Source organism: Gouania willdenowi, assembly GCF_900634775.1.
Source record: "Gouania willdenowi chromosome 24 unlocalized genomic scaffold, fGouWil2.1 scaffold_320_arrow_ctg1, whole genome shotgun sequence".
Taxonomy (NCBI): Eukaryota; Metazoa; Chordata; class Actinopteri; order Blenniiformes; family Gobiesocidae; genus Gouania; species Gouania willdenowi.
This window is the reverse complement of record NW_021144848.1, coordinates 3091336-3113152: the sequence shown is the minus strand read 5'-3', so window position 1 is coordinate 3113152 and position 21817 is coordinate 3091336. Positions and strand designations below refer to the sequence as shown.

General features: G+C 41.1%; 2 protein-coding genes across 3 annotated transcripts in view; one reads left to right on the top strand and one right to left on the bottom strand.

Annotated features, from left to right (window-relative positions):
• Positions 1-604, top strand: part of LOC114458269 (protein CEBPZOS) — a 13326-nt gene extending 12722 nt beyond the window's left edge. The window contains exon 4 of one of the 2 annotated variants that reach the window (XM_028440639.1): positions 318-604. In XM_028440639.1, the coding sequence (XP_028296440.1) occupies positions 318-400 (83 nt within the window). In that variant the 3' untranslated portion in view covers positions 401-604. The remainder of the gene's footprint in view (positions 1-317) is intronic. The other variant, XM_028440640.1, reaches the window with a different exon arrangement.
• Positions 227-21817, bottom strand: cebpz (CCAAT enhancer binding protein zeta). The gene is made up of 19 exons (XM_028440638.1): positions 21609-21817; positions 19377-20333; positions 16257-16439; positions 15882-16189; positions 9716-9947; positions 8330-8480; positions 7685-7773; positions 6874-6927; positions 6700-6802; positions 6292-6351; positions 4127-4193; positions 3590-3699; positions 3444-3504; positions 2967-3142; positions 1992-2033; positions 1810-1920; positions 1680-1729; positions 1522-1603; positions 227-552 (listed from the first exon to the last, which is right to left on the bottom strand). Exons 1-19 carry the CDS (start codon positions 21774-21776, stop codon positions 419-421), a joined length of 3138 nt encoding a protein of 1045 aa, XP_028296439.1. The 5' UTR covers positions 21777-21817; the 3' UTR covers positions 227-418.

The following is a 21817-nucleotide window of genomic DNA, read 5'->3' as shown; positions in this document are numbered from 1 at the left end:
TTAATTACCTGAAATCAGGGAATCTCCCTTTTGTGATGCGATGTTTGCATTGTGATGTGTCACCAGATAAACTGATCACCAGTTCAGCTAAAACACCTGTAGCTAAACCTGTAACTGAGTCTTTTCAGGTTTGAATAATATAATAATGTTAACCAACACATTAAAAACACTTCATTTTCAGTCACAGGATTTTGAATAAAGGTTTTCCAGTGAAAAATATGCAGAATTTTGATAGAGAACCAGATAATGTTTTTAATTCTGTTTGTTTACAAATCATCATATTAATTATATAACAAAGTCTTCACGTCTCTCCTCAGTTTACTACAGATCCAACGAGTGGGCGGGGATCTACGGCATCAGAGAGAGTGACCTGCAGGATTGGTCCCACAAACAGGACTGATTGAGTTTCACAATAAAACTACTTCCTCCTCTTCTGGTTTGCAAACGACGGCCTCTTCCTGCCCATCGTCGCCTTTTTCCGTCGCAGAGTTTTGGCGTCGCGGCCGTGGATCCAGTCGTCGCGCTGAGCCTCCCACGTCAGCTGCTTCACGCCTGCACACGCACAAAATAAATATGACTTTTAAAAAAAACTCATTTCTAACCACAGAGTTTGTCGGTATTTTGAGGCTTTTTGACCATAAATGTTTTCCTTTTTTAACTTTTTCTGTTTTTATGTTTGCCCTAAAATCTTTAAAATCTACTTATTAGAAAATGTATGTCTAACAAAACATTACTATGCACCATATTCATTTAACTGCCTTTTAAAAATAGGACTACTTTACAGTTTGAAATCATGTGATTGATGATGTCACACGGCCCCACTGCCTGTAAACATCCCATTGTTTTCTATTGGAGTGAAACATTCAGCCTGATTTTTAGATCATTTAGTAGATTTTTACATCAGCTGCTTTTTCAGTTACAATAACAACTTGTGCTGATTTTGGTTGCTCTAAAAATCCAGTTTGGTAGTAAACAATGAAGCAGAGAAGAAGAGCTCTCCTAAGTGACCTTTACTCTCCCTTAAACAGTGTGCTGACATGCTCTGGTGGCTGAAGTTAGAGAGTAAATCACAGACTGTTGAAGACACACAAACCCTGAAGTCCCTACAGTCTGTGATTTACTCTCTAACTTCAGCCACCAGAGCGTGTCTTTAAGGGGAGAATAAAGGTCACTTAGGAGAGCTCTTCTTCTCTACTTCATTGTCCACTACCAGAGTTGGTACTGTCACAACTGTTTTTATTTTCTTTCTGTAAACAAGAGGTTTACATCGACATCTTGAACTTTTCCTGGTTTTCTTTAGAGCAACTAAAAGCAACACAAGTTGTTAATGTGACTGAAAAATCTACTAAATGATCTAAAGATTTTTAACAGATTAGTTCACATTACAGCCCAGATTTCTAAATGTATATACAAAAAATATTACTGTGCATCACTTCTGGGTTTTGTCTTTATATTATTATTATTATTATTGATGGACTACGCCCCCCAGTGGACAGATCAGGTATATCAGCGCTGTCTCACCTGCTTTATCCGTGTTGGCCATGGCGTTCAGACCGATGTTGTCAAACTTGGAGCTGGTGTTATCGTCCAACATGGAACCAAACTATAAACACACGAGCATGTCAGATAAATTACTTTCAAACAGGAAATGTAATAATAATAATAACAAAGCCTCTGACCTCCTCTGCAGACGCAAACATGGCCGTGTCTTTCTTCTTCTTCTTTTTCCCTGAAACATCAAAAGTGTTTAAAACAGTTTCTAATGCAGCGATGAAGAGGAGGAGGAGGAGGAGGAGGAGTCAAACTCACCTAAACCTTTAGAGAAGTCCAGCTCCTCAGACGATTTCCTCTTCTTTGTGGAACGAAGAGAGACTTTAGGAGTTTCTTCCTCATCATCATCATCATCATCGTCGTCTGAGCCTGAAAATGAAACATGGTTGAATCTCGTAGTTGAGCTTTACCACTGAATGTTTTTAAAAGGATGAACTCACCCTCAAACTCTTCTTCCTCTTCCTCTTCCTCTTCCTCAGGAACTGAAACACAAACAGCAGATAAAATAAGATGATGAAATTATTCACATTAACAAATTAAATATCAACAGAGTAAGAAACAAATCAAAGACTAAGATACAACAATTACATCACGAAGGATGAGGGGCTTGTGGCGAGCGTCAGAACGTGTCATTTGCAGTGATCAGGTGGATATGTTTATAAAGATGTGATTTAAAATGTGAAAGTTACAGAACAAAATGCATTTACACCCATTATAGCGCCACCTAGTTATGTGAGGCACAATTTTAAAGGAGATGTGTTGCTTGTCGTCTTGTGTGTTTAAGTGAATTTGTCCGTCAAATGTCAAAAAATTGATTTAATCGATTAATCAAATTTGTAGATCAACAATTTTTGTTTTGCAAATTCGAGTTAAAAAAAAAAAATTCCCACCACAGTTTTTTTCCGGACTTTTTCGCATTCCGATGTGAACCCGATCCTTCTTTGTTTGCATGTGTTTAGCTTTGAGTAGCTATGTGTGTGCCACAGGCATGTTTAATTATGTTATAAAATATGTCATTAATCTGAATTCTTAATCAGAAAATTGACACTACTGTGAAGTTACTGTTGTTGCACTTTTTCTTAAACCTGGTTAAAGGATGAAATTGTTGAATGACAGAAAATCATTTACTTTTTATTCTGAATTATTCTATACATTTTAACTGTACAGGACAATCAGAGAAATAAAGTTGCACTTTTGACAATAAATCTGATGTCTGCAGTCATTTTTAAGTAAATTGAAAAAAAATCAAAAATCTAATTTTTCTTTAAAAAATTGAAGGGCACCCTCATCAGCCAATAGGGTGAGGCCTATATGACAGAGTGAGTATTACGTGGATTTTTCTTGGAAACTTAGTAAATTATTGGAATGCGGCCAATACCGCGATATTTTGAAGGGGATGTAATATTTAAGTTCACCTTCTTCGTCTCCGTCAGCGTCCATGAACGTCCCTCCTTCCTCCTCCAGCTCGTCTCCAAAGTCTTCCTCGTCCAGACTTCCCAGAGAAACCTCCTCATCGTCCAGATCCTCCACGTCCTCAGAGTCAGAGTCGTCCATGGGAGACTTCGTCTTCCTCTTCTCACTCTTTACGTTCCTTCAAACGCACACAGAATAAAACAAAATAAAAATGATTTTTGCTTAAAATCTGGGAAACAACTTATTGTGATTTATTTTAGTGAGAAACATGAAAACACGTCACCGCCCCTTATTATTGATTTTACATATGAAACACAATCAGATTTAAACAAGACTACCAGGTAATCTGATCACCACTTACACCCTAACACCAGAGCTGAGGGACAGGGGGCGGAGCCACAAGGAGGAGCATGTGTAGCTTTTTAAAGGAAAACAGAGGAAATACCGTATTATTGATTATTGATTGATTAGTTTCTCACCCAGCAAAGTCCAGACCATCGTCCAACACGTCAGAGAAATACGAGTCTCCTTCCACAGAATCTGATCCCACACAACCAGAAAATATATTACATTAAATGTAACTATTCAAAACAACTTTAATAATAGAAAAAGTAACAAATCTCACCCAGAATCTTCTCAAACTCTTCGTCGTCCACTTCCTCCACGCTCTCCTCATCACTGTTCCTTCTCCTGCGCCGCGACGGTTTCTCCAGCTCACGTTTCTTCTTGAAGAAGCTGCAGAAAAACAAAGAACGTTTAGCAAAAGACAAAACAGCTTTAACGTCCAAGTGTTATTAAAACATAAAGAAATAATATATATACCGGTATATATATAAAAAACTAACACAAAAACACAAAAATAAACCCGGGGGCAGAAAAACAACAAAGAAAAATACACCAAATTATTTTAAAATCATACAAAACAACAAAAAATTACACAAAATATATATATATAAAACTAGTGTATTTAAAACATATTGAAATAAAATATATGCATATATAAAAAAAACACAAAATGGCTAAAAATACAAACAAAAAAACCCAGAAGAATACACAGAATCACACCAAAAAAATACACAAAATGACAAAAATATATTTAAAAAACTATTAAAACACAACAAAATGACTAGACAAAAGTAATGTGACAGAAATGAAAACTCACCGATAGAAGAACAGATCGTCCACAGGAACCTGACTCTCATCCTTAGACAGGAACTCCTCACTGTTCACTGCCAGGAAACAGACGCACACGAGCATTATTAAAGGACACAAGCATTATTAAAGGACACAAGCATTAATAAAGGACACAAGTATTATTAAAGGACACGAGCATTATTAAAGGACACGAGCATTAATAAAGGACACGAGCATTAATAAAGGACACAAGCATTAATAAAGGACACAAGCATTAATAAAGGACACAAGCATTAATAAAGGACACAAGTATTATTAAAGGACACGAGCATTAATAAAGGACACGAGCATTATTAAAGGACACGAGCATTAATAAAGGACACGAGCATTAATAAAGGACACAAGCATTAATAAAGGACACGAGGGGGTGCCGCAGGGATCTGTTTTGGGGCCCCTCTTATTTATCTTGTACATTAATAATGTCGAAGAAAATGTTTCTGATGCTAATATGCATTTTTATGCCGATGATACAATTATTTATTGCTTCGGATCATCTCTTGAACAGGCTGTTAATTCCCTGCACAAAGCCTTTGTTTCTGTCCAGCATTCACTGATTAATCTAAAACTGGTTCTCAATGCTGAGAAGACCAAGCTAATGTTGTTCTCTAATCATAAGAAGGTGCCTCAAGCTCCACCGGTCGTGTCCACTCTTGAAGGAAATGTCATAGAAGTGGTACATGAATATAAATACCTTGGTGTCGTAATTGATGATTCCCTCACTTTTAAACTTTTCATTGACAAACTTGTGAGGAAATTAAAACTTAAACTAGGGTGGTTCTTCCGCAACAAGACATGTTTTTCTTTTGGTGTAAAGAAGCTCCTTGTCTCTGCCACATTCTTATCTGTGTTAGATTATGGTGACCTTTTTTATATGAATGCTTCTTGTACATGTCTTCTGATGGTGGACTCTGTTTATCATTCTGCTCTGAGGTTCATCACAAACTGTAGAGCCATGACACATCACTGTGAGCTGTACTCTAGGGTGGGATGTCCATCCCTGTACACTAGGAGGCAGTGTCATTGGTTTACTTTTATTTATAAGGCTCTTCTTGGATTACTGCCCTCTTACATCTGTACATTACTTACTAAGAGAAGTACGAACACTTATGCACTAAGATCCAATGATCAGCTGTTGCTCACAGTTCCTTTTGCCCACACAGAGCTGGGGAAAAAAGCCTTTGCACATGCAGCTCCTTGTGCTTGGAACACACTGCAAAGAGACTGGAAGTTGACTGAATTGTTATCCTTGAATGCTTTTAAAATGAAACTGAGAGAATTTGAGACTGCCTCAGTTGTCTGTAATTGTTTTATTTGATTCTTATGTTATCCTGTCATTTTAATGTAATGTAAATGTATTTCTGTTCAGTGTTGTAACTTTGCTGCCTCTTGGCCAGGACTCCCTTGAAAAAGAGGTTTTTAATCTCAATGGGATTTTTTTCCTGGTTAAATAAAGGTTAAATAAAAATAAAAACGAGTATTATTAAAGGACACGAGCATTAATAAAGGACACGAGCATTATTAAAGGACACGAGTATTATTAAAGGACACGAGCATTATTAAAGGACATGAGCATTAATAAAGGACACGAGCATTATTAAAGGACACGAGTATTATTAAAGGACACGAGCATTATTAAAGGACATGAGCATTAATAAAGGACACGAGCATTATTAAAGGACACGAGTATTATTAAAGGACACGAGCATTATTAAAGGACACAAGCATTAATAAAGGACACAAGCATTATTAAAGGACACGAGTATTATTAAAGGACACGAGCATTATTAAAGGACACAAGCATTAATAAAGGACACAAGCATTATTAAAGGACATGAGCATTAATAAAGGACACAAATATTAATAAAGGACACAAATATTAATAAAGGACACAAGTATTAATAAAGGACACAAGCATTATTAAAGGACACGAGCATTAATAAAGGACACAAATATTAATAAAGGACACAAATATTAATAAAGGACACAAATATTAATAAAGGACACAAATATTAATAAAGGACACAAATATTAATAAAGGACACTAGTATTGATAAAGGACACTAGCATTAATAAAGGACACTAGCATTAATAAAGGACACAGCGGGACAGGAAACACACAGCGATGTCTCTCACCTGGTAACGAGCTCAGAGGAAGTCTGTGTTTGGACATCATGGCGGCACAGTCCGTGTTTTCTGAGGGAAAGAATCGTCTTCATTAATCAGAGACTCAATGGTCACGTTTACATGAGAGCTTTAATTCCCCTTTAATTCAGAATGAAAATGTAATCCTCTTTAAACTGACCTTGTAAACACCTCATTCTGAAAGAAAATGGCCATTCCAAATTAAGAGGCTGGTTTATTCTGATTTTAATTCTGAATTAAATACAGTAATTCCCCAAACTTGGAAACACTTAATTCCGCAGTCGTGCACATCTATAGTGTAGTCGTGCACATCTATAGTGTAGTCGTGCACATCTATAGTGTAGTCGTGCACATCTATAGTGCAGTTGTGCGTATCTATTGTGTAGTTGTGTGTCTTACGTTTTCCTTTCAGTTGTTTGGGGTTTCTGAAAACAAATCGGTCCAGGAAGCGGATCAGGGTGAAATCCTGGAGAGGATCACCAGAGTACTGGACCGGGTCTCCCTGTGGGACACAGACAGTCAGAGAAAAGCACTAATCCCTCAGTGAGGCCTGTGAGGTGCTGATGGTTTTACCTTCAGGACGGTTTGAGCAAACAGAGCCACAGACGGATGGAAGTGATGGCAGAGCTGCAGAGAAACACACACGTACGTCACAAAGTGTTCACTACACGCACATATGGGAGTGGATCGCTTCTAAATTCATGTACACCAGTTTATCTCACGCGTACTTGCCTAACTTTCACTAAACTTACCTGATTTACGTAGTTAGGTGTAGTGGCAGGTGTGGCGTGAGTGAAGCTATAGTGATCAGGTGACCTTCACTATGTAACACCGTCTATGTGACATGTAAACACATATTAGGCGTCCAGGTGTGCAGACGTGTAAACGCGTGTGCATCATTAAGTGTGTGTGAGTGTTGAGTATTGTCCAATCACAGCAATGATCTGACTCAGAGCGTAACCCTACAGTCACTACCACTCTATGGACGGGTGTAGTGACACAGACTGTAACCAGACTAAATGGTGGTCCTTTTGCTACAGCTTCACTCACGCCACACCTGCGTCTAAGTGTGACTGATTTATTTATGTTTGTTAGGTGCACATCCAGGTGTGGTGTACGTGTGTATACATGCAGATGTGACTTGTGCCCGTCTACCCATTCTAAGTCTATGGGAAATGTAGATCAGACGTACAGACGTGGAGGCGCGGGGTACGAGTTTGTTTACGCGTTCGATAGACTGGTGCGCATGAATTTAGAAGCGATCCACCCCCGTAACGTGCGCACACAGACACACGCACGCTCACACACCCTCACGCTCACACACCCTCACGCTCACACACGCACACACTCACACACGCACACACTCACACACGCACACACTCACCCTCTGCAGCTCCCACAGAGTGCTGTGATCGGCGCCACAGAACAAAGGGTTTCTGTGCAGCGGATCATAGCTCGTCACACGTTTCATCCCTGAGAAACACAAGAAAACAACCTGATTAATCATTTTTATTTCTTTTTTCAAACTCTTAGGAACATAAAGGTACACAGTACAGTTTGCCTTATTAATAATAATAATAATAATAATAATAATAATAATAATAATAATAAAACAAAAACATAAAAAAAATATATATTTATTATCTTTTATATTTTAATAGTGCTGTGAGATGACCTTTGCTGTAATCTGTGCTATATAAATTAAGATTGATTGATTAAATAGAAAATTGACCTTTTCTCGCTATAAAAATTTTCTTTTCTCCATTTGTAAAAGTTTATTTGAATTAAATCAATAATTGAAATGACTTAAAAAAAATAGAGGCTTTTAAAAATATTAAAATAATAATAAAACTAAAAGTAAAATAATAACAGAACTAAAAGTAAAATAATAATAGAACTATAATTAAAATGGTATAAAAACCAGAATTAAAATAATAAGAGACATGAAGGTAAAATAAATATTTGAAAGGGTTAAAAAACAAACATGTAACAAGAAATAAAAGAAGAATATAAAATAAAGCGTACGGACCGTCCAGGTTCTGGTGGTGTACCCATGATGCCGAGGGTTTCACCTCCTCCTCCACCTTTCCTTCCTCCAGTTTGTCAGTGTCCACAAAACGCTCCTCTTCATCATCATCATCATCATCAGGAAGGTCTTTAAACTGCTCCTCCTCTCCGTCCTGACAGAGAAACAACAATCAGCTAACGCGCTAACACGCTAACACACGCGACAAAAAAAACAAAAAGTGGTAACAAAAAAAAACATAACAACAAAATAAACACAAAATGACAAAAAACATACTGACAACAGAAGCACGCAAAATGACAAAAAACTAAATTTCCTCTTATCGTGCGAACCTCCAGGATTTAATCTGTGTCTGCTGGACTACGAAGCTCGCTAACGTCTTACGGAGCTAAATCACCATGGTAACTTAGGCTGAATGTCTAGCCTGGTTGGGAAGAGGTTTTGTTATGGCTAGGATTTTAGTGAGTACTGAAGTCCCGCCTCCTGACCAATCAGATCTCTTAGAAAGCGAGCTGTCCAATAAAAGGTGGCGTGAACACATCACTGTGTGGATCTAATCTGACAGGAGAAAAAATATTTAGACATCAATGCAATCCTTTCATTTACAGATAAAGTAATATCAATAAAATAGGTCAGCTGATAAAGCCTGCGTGCATTGGACACAGAAATTAATTCATGTTTTCTGAGTCCTGTAGATAATATAAATATATTCCACTTTATGATGTTAACTGATCTGGATGAACGCAGCATCAGAAACACAGACATGATAAAAAGAAAAGAGAAAATGAAAGTGATTCTCTGATTATATTCTCACTAATTTAAATATTATTACCAGTTCCTCCGTGTGTGATTGGTCTGACGCTGTAATATTCACCTCCGTCACTAGAGCGCGCCGGTTAACCAGACGCTTCACTCAGCCTGTTGTTATCGACCTTTGTAGGACAGCTTCTCTCTGACCGGGAATGTTTGGTTAGTTGAAGCCCGCTAACAGAGATTAATTCAGGATATAATTATCTAGATTCATAGCATAGGCCCTGAACGATTAAAACAACAAACACACAAAACACCAAAGGAAACATACAAAACAACAAAAAAGAAACAACAACAAACAAAAGAAACAGACATAATTACAAAAAAAAAACAAATCTTTGACAGAAACACAAAATGACAACACACACAAAACAAAAAATAACAAACAAAACGCACAAAGCGTCAACAGAAACACAAAAAGAAAAAAACAACACAAAAACGACAGCAGAAATGCAAAAAAAGGAAATAAAAAAAAAAAAAACCAAAGCACACAGTGCCTTTGATGTTTCCTGTGTGAGTTGAACATGTGACCCTGGGACGATGACGAGCTAGTGTGTGTGTGTGTGTGTATGTGCTCACCCCTCCCTCCTGCAGCAGCATCTTCAGGCTGGGTTTGGACCTCATCACCTCTGACACTAAGAACAAAGCTCCACAGGTGAAGCTGGAGTTCTGCTCAGCGCTGATCTGCAGCAGACGCTTCACAAACGCTTTCACTCTACGCACACACACGTCCGCCTTCAGGGACTTGTACAGCAGGTTGAGAAACATGCTCTGTTTGGACGAGGACGAGAGGCCGGGATCCAACAGCTTCCTGTAGGGAACACGCACAGACACAATCACACAGACGCACACACTTTAAAATATTGTTTTGAAGTGATTTTAAAGAGATTTTTAAATAATTAACTATGTAGTTTGGCTTTAAAGTTTACTTAATGAATATAATTGACACTGTACAAAATCTTATGGATGAAGTTCAGTAATTAAATACATAATTAGACTTGAAAATCACATTTTAATTTGATAATTTGACACTATATCTAATAATTAACTCACTCAGTGCCATTGACGAGATAACTCATCATTTGCATTTTTTACCCCCAGCCTGTGAGCCACATAGCAAAAATAATAGGTGACATGTAGGAGGTAGCAGCACAGGTTTGGATGAGAGATCATCCATGCTCCGCAGAGCTTAGAGAGAGAGGAGGAAAGTTGTTTCAGACAGAAAATGGCGCTACGTACAGAGTTGACGTTCCCAGCAGCGCACACTCCGACCAGAGCATGTGTGGAATTCATGGATAATGTGGCGATGGTGAGATAAAACAATAAAAAAGTGGGGTAAGCAGTGACACTCTGCATGTTGGGGAGGAAGAGGAAGTCAACTCTGACCCAGATAGATAAATAATAATAATTTTATCATCAAAAGCCCATTCTGTGTGTGTTTTTTTTTTTTAATGTTTTATATAAGGAAACAATGTTCAGATGTTAAGAGTTGTCGCTAAAGCAAAAAAAAAAATAGCTTTAAAGTCACTGACAGGCGCATCGCGCTGGCGGTGTCAAAAAAGAGTGACCTGGGGCGCTTTGGGGGGCTGTGTCGGGCGGCCGGGGGTGTGGTCGTTGTCCTTGGGCGTGCTGCTCCTGGTGCTGCTTCTATTCCAGGTCCTTCTGGCCTGGGGCCCGGTCCCTGCTGGCTCTGGGCCCACTGGCGGGTGCCCGTCGGCTGCCCGTTCGTCGCGGTTCTGGCCGTCTGCTGGGCGTGGGCCTTGGCCCCTCTGCTGGGGTCTCGGGTGTGGGGCTCTCTGGGCCCTCCCCTCGGGGGATTGGGTATGTCGGTGGGGGGCCTTGGGGTTGGGGGCGGTGGCGGAGTGCGCCGGCTTCTAGGTGCTTTCTCGGGTGTGTATGTGGGGGGCGGTGGCTGCCTCTCGGCTTGGTGTCTTGGGGCATCTGGGGTGCTGCTCGGCCGGGGGGGGGGGGTTGCCTGGGCTCGCTGGCCCCCGCTCTTTCTGCTATTCTGGCTGCGTCCTCGAGTCTGGGGCAGCGCTTGGGTTTACAGTGGCAGTATCTTGCACATACATCGGTCTACGATGCACTAGCATGTCTTGGACTGTGGGATAAAATTTGTAGTGGGCTTAACTTTAGACACGTTGATCCCAAATACCTGTTTCAGGTATTACCACTCACTCCTTCCCTCTGTCCACAACCACCACCATTATAATCAAGCCTCACGCCTACAACTTCATATCTCACTTTACAGTAATCAACTCTTCACCACCCTTCCATTTCTCTACCTTGAATCTCAAGATTCAAGATATTTATTGTCATATGCACAGTAAAACCAGACAGTTGCACCACACAATGAAAATCTTATTTTGCGAGTCCTCCCTTTCACAGTAATAATAAGCAAACAAAATGAAGAGGTAGATTAAAAGAACCCAACTATTCCCAATTAAAGATAACTAAAAATACTAAGAATACTAAAATACTGGACTATAATAATACTAATAATAAAATATAAAATATACAGAATATACAAAATATAAAGTGAGCATGTGAGTGGCAGAGTAGCAGTATACACATTTTGATTCTAAAGTGCGATCGTGCGTTGTTGCAGATTTGCAGGGGAATGGCATTAGTGCAATTGTCAAAATAACAGTTATTACAATGCAGTAGTGCAAATGGTTTTCACAGTCCAGCAGTTTAATCAGTGGTGTGGCGGGGTGGTAGGGCAGGGGGCTTTGTGAGAGAGTTGTTCACAAGCCTGATGGCCTGTGGGTAGAAGCTGTTTGTCAGTCTGGTGGTCCTGGATTTCAGGCTCCTGTAGCGCCTGCCTGATGGCAGGAGAGTGAAGAGTCTGTGTTGTGGGTGAGTGTGGTCCCTGATGATGTTCAGGGCTCTTTTTTTGACCCTGGCGCTGTAAATGTCCTGTCGTGAGGGGAAGGCAGCTCCCGCGATGTACTGTGCAGATTTTATCACCCGCTGGAGAGCCTTCCTGTCCCGGGCTGTGCAGTTTCCATACCAGACTGTGATGGAATTGGTAAGGATGCTTTCCACTGTACATCTATAGAAGTTGCTGAGGATTTTGGATGACATTCCAAATTTCCCCAGCCTTCTTAAGAAGTACAGTCGCTGCTGGACTTTTTTAATGTTCTGATGTGTGTTGTGAGACCAGGTGAGATCCTCACTGATGTGGGTTCCGAGGAATTTAAAGGTTTTCACCCTTTCCACCTCTGTCTCATCTATGAATAGTGGTGTGTGCTGCACACTCCTCTTTCGTGGATCAATAATCATCTCCTTGGTTTTGTCTGCGTTCAGGGAGAGATTATTGTCCTGACACCATGCCACCAGATCCGCCACCTCTCTTCTGTACGCCGCCTCAGCACCCCCGGTGATCAGTCCGATGACTGTTGTGTCGTCCGCAAACTTGACGATGCTGGTGTTATTCTGGGAGGCCACACAGTCGTATGTGAAGAGGGTGTACAGCAGGGGACTCAGCACGCAGCCCTGGGGGGTCCCTGTGCTTACGGTTCTTGTGCCAGATGTGTGTTTTCCAACTCTGACTGACTGAGGTCTGTCTGATAGAAAGTCCAGTACCCAGTTACAGAGAGCAGGTGTCAGTCCAAGAGTGAGGAGTTTTGTAGAGAGTTTGTGTGGGATAACCGTATTAAATGCTGAGCTGTAGTCGATGAAGAGCAGTCTGACATATGTGTCCTTACCCTCCAAGTGTGTGAGGGTGGTGTGGATGACCGTGTTGACTGCGTCGTTCGTGGACCGGTTCTCACGGTACGCAAACTGTAGAGGGTCTAAGGTGTCTGGGACGGTCCTCCTGATGTGCGTCATGACTATCCTCTCAAAGCACTTCATCACTATCGGGGTGAGTGCGACGGGACGATAGTCATTCAGGCAGGTCACAGTGTTTTTCTTTGGGAGGGGCACGATGGTGGTTATCTTGAAGCAGGTGGGCACCAAAGCTTGTGCCAGCGACAGGTTGTAAATGTCAGCCAGCACCTCAGCCAGTTCTGATGAGCAGACCCTGAGGGCACGCCCGGAGATGTTGTCTGGGCCGGCCGCCTTCTGGGGGCTTTATTCTCCTCAGAGCCGTGCGCACCTCTGCTGATGTCACCGTGAGTGAAGAGTCCTGTGTGTGCTCCGTGGTCGAAGTCCCTCTCTGATGGTGGGTGTTGAGGGCATCGAAGCGTGCGTAGAACTCGTTCAGCTCGTCTGGCAGTGTGGGTTGGCTGGTTGTGGCCCCCCGCTCCTCTGCTGGTAGCCTGTGATGTGTTGCAGGCCTTGCCACATTCGCCGGGAATCTGTGGTGGAATAGAATCCCTCCAGCTTCAGTCTGTATTGCCTCTTGGCCTCTTTGATGGATCTCCGTAGGTCATATCTGGCCTTCTTGTAGTCCTCAGCGTTGCCTGAGGCAAATGCAGTGGAACGGGCACGTAGCATGGACCGAACTTCACAGTTAATCCAGGGTTTTTGATTAGGATATGTCCTGCAGCATTTTGTGGGCACAATGTTTTCAACACATGTGCTGATGTAACCTGTTACACTGGAAGCATATTCCTCTAAGTCCACAGTAGAGTCATTATCCCTCAAAGCAGCAGTTTTAAACACATCCCAGTTTGTACTGATAAAGCAGTCCTGCAGTACTAGTTCTGTTTCCTCGGTCCATACTTTAATATCTATACTCACTGGGGGGGCTTGCTTGAGGCGTTGTCTGTACGCTGGATAGAGGAACGTTGAGATGTGGTCGGACTGCCCGAAGTGTGGCCGGGGCACAGCCTTGAAGGCTCCTCTCACGTTGCTGTAGACTTGGTCCAGAATATTATTCTCCCTGGTCGGAAAGTTGATGTGTTGATGGTATTTAGGGAGGACACTCTTAAGGTTGCGGTGGTTGAAATCTCCGGCTACGATGAGCGCGGCGTCCGGGTGTGCAGTCTCGTGTCTGTCGATGACGTCATGCAGCAGCCCCAGTGCAGTCGCGGAATCCGCTCTTGGCGGGATGTAAACAGTCACAATAAACACTGCACTGAACTCCCTTGGTAGATAGAAAGGTCTGCATTTCACCATCAAAAGTTCAACATCAGCCGAGCAATGACTTTCAACAACCTGTACATCCGAGCACCATCTGTTGTTTACGTAGGTACACACGCCGCCGCCTCTCGCTTTTCCCGAGGCTAATGTGCGGTCCCCGCGGTAGACAGAGTGTGTCTCAAGCTGGATGGTAGAGTCTGGAATGCTGTCCGAGAGCCAGGTTTCCGTGAAAATAAGAGCACAGCACTCTCTCATCTCACGCTGGGTTGTAATCCTTGTCCTCAGCTCATCCATCTTGTTGTCAAGTGAGCGGACGTTAGCTAGCAGCAGACTAGGTAGCGGTGGATGCGTCGCTCTAGCCTTTAGCCTAGCATGTAGCCCACCTCTCTTGCCACGTATCCGCCTTGGCCGCTCTCTCCGTCGGCTGCGATGCTCGTCCACGTCCGGTGCTGGGGGAACTTCCCGGTCGGCGTTAGCGGGGTCCCGTCGTAGTAGGAAGTCGAGGTCTTTTAAGTTGAAAATGAGCTCATGGTGAGCTTTGCCAATATCCAGAAGTGATGCTCTGTCGTAGCTCACTAATGCGAACGAGAACTTTGCATTTAGGATGCATACTAACACTATAATGAGTAATAAACAACGTTGGTGTCGGGAGGACAACACAAGGACGTCAGCCATGAGGGGCGCCATCTCTCCTCCCTGCTCTCTTCCCCCTCCACCTCCCCCCCCCCCCCACCCCCTCACCTCGGTGTAACACTGCCCTCTCTTTATATATTCTCCCTTTAATAAAGTGTTTCTTACCCTTCCTTAGGGAGGGCTGGTGATGGTCACAATTATGCAATAAAAGAATGCAATTTATTTAATTGCAATAACAAAACAAAAAACAAAAAATGCATTGCTGTGTTAAAAAGATTGCACTTCTTGTAGTGTTGACCTTTGACAGCATGTGCAGACAAAAAATAAATAAATAAAAAATAAAGTCACTGACAGGGTTTTTTTTACAAAAAGGCTTTTTTCTCAACTTTTTGCTCTGAAACTGAAGATTTGTGTAAAACTTGCTCTATTCAACGGCTGATTACAAAAGAACAAAACGAGCCAGAAACAAATTTTTTTTTTTGATGAAAGTAGAGGCTTCAATCTTTCAGAATCTGGTGTCAGATTTCAGACAGTCATAGTAGAGAACATTCCGTGGGTCTTCAAAATGCTCAAAAACGGCTGGTACTGAGGGGGGTAGAAAATCTGAAAATGGCTGGAACTGAATGAGTTAACTGTAACTGCAGTGGTTATTGTGCACTTGGCCTTTAAAATGATGTTTTGGGGTGATTATTTGACACTATATTTAATCTTACAATGTAATTTCAGTGACCAACTGTGTATTGGGACTTTAAAACAATGTTTTTAAGTAAGAATATTTTGATTGATTACCTACGTAGTTTAACTTTAATTTGTGCTTACTAAGTAATATTGACACTATACAAAATCTTAAAGAGGAACTCTAGTAATTAAGTACTTACTACACGTCTTATCTTGATTTTCATAAAAACTTGTTTTTACGTGATTTTATAGTTTTTTGATTAATTAACTATGTAGTTTGACTTTAAATTTTACTTAATAAAGATTATTAACAATATACAAAATCTTTAAGTCATTACACCACAGACGCTCCTAAAACACTTCTACTGTGTGTGTGTGTGTGTGTGTGTGTGTGCGTTCTTACTTGTACAGGGCTACGTAGTATCTGTCAGACACACTCTGCTGTGAGTCCATCACCTGGAACAGGAGCATCAGGGCCTGTACGGCCGTGTTGAACTTCACCAGATGAACGACCCTGAACAGCGTGTCCATCTGCTCCTTCACCTTCTCATCACCCTCCCCAGCGTAGGGATACGCCCGGTTAACGCCTGACAGCAGCGCGCTCAGCATCTTGGACTCCACGTCCTTCTTCTTGACGCAGGAGCGAAAGAAGGAGAAGTAGACGGAGACCAGCTTAGCGGCGAGCGGCGCCTCGTCGTGGCTGAGCATCACCTGTAGAGACGTATACAGTCAGCCTACGGTTCAATGTGTTACTGAGTGTTATTACATGCCTACTCACCTGGCTGAGGAAGCACACGGCGTAGTACTGCGCCTTGGCGCTGACGTTGGGCCTGAACATCAGGCGCTCCACCTCGTTGCACACCACCGCCTTCATGTTGGGGTGCTGGTGCAGCAGCGTCTCCAGCAGGTACGACGCCTTGGCCGCCGTTTTGTACTCAGGGTCACCCAGCTTGTTGACCACCTGTGCGTAGGGATGGGAGGGGCCATATAGAGTAAAAAACATGTAACCTGATCATTTCTGGTACTTATCACGGGAACATTCAAAACTACAATGAAATAAAAACAATAAATAAATAATAATAATAAACTGAACGCTGTCACTAGCCTCGTGAGAACTTCCTCCTGAAATGACCTGAGTGATTAGTGCTGACATCAGCAACAAACCCAGAAACAACAGAACAGAGATGATGAATGAAGACGTTCTGGTGATAAAAACTAAGAACTGGTGTAAATATGTTGTAAAATATAACATAGAGTTTATCTTCATAAAGACCATCAGGATGTGACACAGTTACACGTTCTGTTAGATTAATAACTGATATTATAACGTCTACCACAGCAGAAGGAACCACGTAAGTCACCATGAAAAATCATCCAATCACAAGCTCCACAAATATACACTGTTTATAAAGTGTTAAATAATGTAAAGTCTGTAATAAATGTGTTTAATAAGTCATTAGTGAATACCAGAGAACCACATGAGTGAGTATGAGAAATTATAATAAAATATATAATAAAATAAAATGTTAATATCTAACTTAAAGACAAACAATATGAAATAAACAATAAATATGTAACATGTTGACTTGTATATAAACTGTAAGTATATTAAATAAACACATGTGCTTCATAAACACATTTATGTTTTTATTTAGGCTGTTTTATAATTTAGGAATTAGAGCTGGACGATATATCGAGATTCAAGATGTATCGTGTTTTCTATTTTGGTGATATAGAAAAATATAATATTTCATATATCATATAAAACAAAATACTAACTTTAGGAGTCGCTGCTTTTACTTCTCAGAACAACATGTAAAGCTCAGTTAGATGATTAATGAGTCACATATTGATCAGCTGTTTATTAATAAATGTCCATGTGTAGCATTTTACATCAGTAAATTTAACCCAGAATTGTTTTTCTGGTCAAACTTTATTTGATAAAATGATCTAGATTTATATCATATTTCACCATTTAGATAAAATATATTGAGATATGAGTTTTGGTTCATATCACCAGCCCTAGTAGGAATGTTCACAGCATTTTAATATTAATAAAGGTCGACCTATCAGATTATAATCACATTATTGTATTTAGTAAATGGTTGATAAGTGGATATTTTAGATTTATTGTACATCTATATTAAAATATAATAGGTACTGGAGCTTGGTTGGGGGGTGGGACGGCTCGTAGTGGACGCCTGAAAATTTCCCTTATTTTCAAATCCAAAACTTGACAGATATTATGTATTCTAGTATCATGACAACCCGAGCTGTTAGTGTCTCAATTCAACTCAACTAAACTTTATTTATATACTAAAGGTGTAACAATACATGTATTTGTATTGAACCGTTTTGGTACAGGACGTTCGGTTTGGGTACAGGGTTGTGTATGGGTGAAGTCCCAGAAAGGAACGGAAGTTGCATGTGTTCACGTCCGCCTGCAGCTACATGTGCAGCCCATGTATGTCATGGCTAACGCTAGTGAAAGTCGCTAAAGTCTCCTGCTTGGGAACACTTCGGCTTCCAGGTGAAATACTGCAACGGACAAAGACAAGTGGATAAAACGAGGGCAGTGTGCCGACATTGTTCAGCTGAGATCATGTATGTTTCTGGGAACACGATGAACATGCTAACTCACTAGAAATGACACCACCTGAGTGTGAATATCACTGTGACAAGAAAGAAAACGTCCTTAGTGTAAACGCAGCTGACTTCAGCATTCAAGCAGCCTCTGCCTAGTCATTCAGATCTGACCAAAGAGTCTTTATAGCAGCAGATAAAAGCTGTTAACAAGCTGTGAGGAGCTTATTTATATATAATATTTTATGTATTTTCTGTTTGAGAATATTATTATTACCAGGCAGCACTTTACAACATTATAGTATTTTTTATTTTTCTCTAAACTTTATTTTCATATTCTGTATAATGTTAAATACATTGATTTACTAAAGTTTTGAATGAACAAGCAAATTTATGTTTTACATTTTGTTCCATACTGTACCGAAAATGAACCGAACCGTGACCTCAAAACCAAGGTACGTATCGAACTGTGATTTTTGTGCATCTTTTTTAAACATTGTCCACAAAACCTTTAACAAAATATAAAGTCCATCGTAAGAAAAAAAGAAAAAACCCAACAAGATCCACATGAACAAGCATTTAGCGACAGTGGAAAGAAAAAAAATGTCCTTTTAACAGGAAAAAATCCCCGTGAGAACCAGGTTCAGAGGTGGCAGCCATCTGCGTCGTCTGGTAAGGGCTAGTGGACAAAAGGACCAACAGAACAGGATAGAGAGATAGAACATCAGAGTGTCCCAGACCCGTGAACCACAGATCAGAAACCCGCCAGCTCTGTGTGTGTGTGTGTGTGTGTGTGTGTGTGTGTGTTTTGTTTATTCAGCCCGTGCATGTTAAAAGTGAAAGTCCTAGAACGGCGCGATGCGTTCCCATTTACTTTCGCTTTCACAAAAAAGACTTCTGTCCATTTCAGGGTGGTGGTGGACACGCTTCTGTGTGTGTGTGTGTGTGTGTGTGTGTGTGTGTGTGTGTGTGTGTGTGTGTGTGTGTGTGTGTGTGTGTGTGTGTGTGTGCCCCACATGCACTGTGCACCTGTAAATACGGACTATTCACAAACAAGTGTTTTGATACAAAATAAGCTATAAAACATACATATATCGATATCTGCGATATTGTAATTTTCTGTATCGCAAAAACAGAAAACTCAATATATCTTGAATCCCGATATATCGTCCAACTCTACGTCATTCCTGTGTGTCGCGCTCTTATCTACGTCATTGATGGGAATTTATCGTTTCCATCGTTGAATGACATATTCTTAATGATGGGAATGTTTTTGCTGATATTTCGTAAACGCTAACATATGACACATCCTTACCTGCGTGAGCAGGGCCCGCTCCTGCTCAGGGCGGCGACACAGCAGCTGGTGGGCGGCGGCTAAAGCCTTGGTCTTGGTGGTGGGCACCGTGTCATGGGACATCAGGTCCAACGCCTGCACGAACTCAGCCACCAGCAGCTTGAGGCGGTGCTCGTAGAGCCACAGGACGAGGCGACGGTCCCGGGAGTCACGATTCCCGCTCGCCTTCTCCTCCAGCTGGTGGAACGGGTGCTCTGCGAAGGGGCGGAGCTTACGCTGCTCTGGCAGCAGGTTGGACAGCAGCAGTTCTCTCAGCGTGTCCATGGCCATCAAACCCATCCTCCGGTTCCCCTTCTTCTTCATCATGGCCACCAGGCTCTCCACGTGCTCCAGCGTGTGCACGGGGGCGTCCTGGATCAGAACCGTCATGGCCGCCATGCGATCTGCCAGCACGCCGGACGACACCACAGTCTTCATCCAGGCCGAGTTGGCTCCTTTCTGCAGGTTCTTCTTGGTTCTGTAGAGGTCCACCTCAGCCTGCAGCAGCTGTGTGGCTAGCGTCTTGTAGCTAGCCACCAGCGCAGCATCCTGCGGCGCCGCCGAGCCCTCGTCACAGTACTCCAGCTCAAACCATTTCCCCCCGGGTTTGACCAGCAGAACCTGCCGAGGCGTGAACTCAAACACGTTCTGTTTGCTCTTCTTTCCTGAGGAAAGCTGAGCTTTCTTCTCAGACGCTGACGCCTCCTCCACTTTCTTCACTTTCACCTGTTTCTTCTTTTTCTCGCTACTTTGTTGTTCAGCGGTGGGAGCTTTTTCAGGCGTTTCTACGACAACCTGCAGCCCAGAGTACGCTCGGATTCCCAGTTTGGTGACAAACTTCTCCAGTTCTCCTTCCTCCAGGTCGTCGATGGCTCCTTTCTTCCCTCCGTCCACCAGCTCGTTGGAGTCGTCCAAACCAGCCAGAAAAATGTAGTCGGACTGAAGAAGAAATTTACAATATTTAGTGATGAACTGTAAGGTTGGACTTTAAAATATCACTCTCCACCACATGTGTCAAACTCATGGCCTGGGGACCAAATCCGGCCCTTTGGAGCGTCCAATTTGCCCCGCAGGAGAAAGTAAAAAGAAAATATGAATCATTGTGTAAATGAAACTCTTGGTGCTTATATCACATGATTGCAGTGATTATTAATGTTACACAGTTGAAAAATTCAAAATTCTTACGGAATCCTTTAACTTCCCTCAAATTATAAAATAATATTTCCTTTAATTAAATAGAAATTAGTTACAAAATCTAGGAAATGTAAAGTGTAGATTCTAATGGGACTGTTATCTGTCACTTATTGCTTGGATATTGTCATTTTTTTTTTAAATATACATATTTTGTATTTTATGTCTACGTAGAAGTGTCAACTAAGGCACAATAATGTTCAAATTACTCGTTTTCCAGCATAAAATCTGTGGTCCACTTGAGATCAAACTGGTCTGTATTTGGCCCCTGAACTAAAATGGGTTTGACCCCCTGCTTCACACCATATCTACATTTAATTTTACTGATTACCTTTGTTTTTATTTTAAATGCCACGTTTCTAACGCATCATTTGTCCCTATATATAATGCCAATGACTAATTTTAGTTATTACCATTGTTTTTAATTTAAATGTCATGTTTTTAACATCACTAGTAATATTAGTGATTAACTGCGTGTTTTCACTCTAAAATTGTGTTTAAAAGTTATTCTTTTCAAACAATAATCAATAATAAAGAGTAATTTCAGTGATTAACTGGGTATTTTGACTTTAAATTGTGCTTAAATATTATTGACAATATACAAAATCTTAAAGAAGAACTTTAGTAATTAAATACGTCGTTAGACTTGTAAAATTGCCTTTTAACTAGACTTTTTTTAAAACTATATTTAATCTTTTAAGAGTAACTACAGTGGTTATTGTACACTTGGACTTTAAAATCATGTTTAGGATGATTATTTGATATTATATATTATATTAAAATGTAATTTCAGTGATTAACTGTGTATTTCCTCTTTAAAATCATGTCTTTATTTATTTTTCTTTTTTTAACAAACAGTATATTTAATGCTAGTGTAACCTGTTAGATTATATGTGCAGTTCGAGTTTAAAATAATGTTTAGTATTATTTGCCACAGTATCTAATCTTAGAGTGTAATTTGAATGGTAAAGTGTGTATATGTAGACTTTAAAATCGTGTTTCTGAAGATTTTCCGACACTTACTTTAGTTCCGCCGAGCTTTAAAACTTCCTCCAGCTGCAGCTCTCCGTCCTCTCCGTCCCCCGGCTCTTCGTCCCCGCTGAGGCCGGCCTCGGCATCATCCTCCTCGGGCATAATTCCAATTCTGTCCGCTTTCGCTGCTTTCCTTGCCTTCTTGTTTTTTGTCGCCATTTTTCTCTCTCCAACAGCATGGGGACTGACCCGGAAGAAGA

Excerpts from the sequence above, each read along its gene's own strand:
- cebpz (XM_028440638.1), bottom strand. The coding sequence starts at position 21,776 with ATGGCGACAAAAAACAAGAAGGCAAGGAAAGCAGCGAAAGCGGACAGA. Across the intron at positions 20,334-21,608 it reads TAAAGCTCGGCGGAACTAAA|TCCGACTACATTTTTCTGGC; the intron begins GTAAGTGTCGGA and ends TTTCTTCTTCAG. Across the intron at positions 1,921-1,991 it reads AGAGGAAGAAGAGTTTGAGG|GCTCAGACGACGATGATGAT; the intron begins GTGAGTTCATCC and ends TTTCATTTTCAG.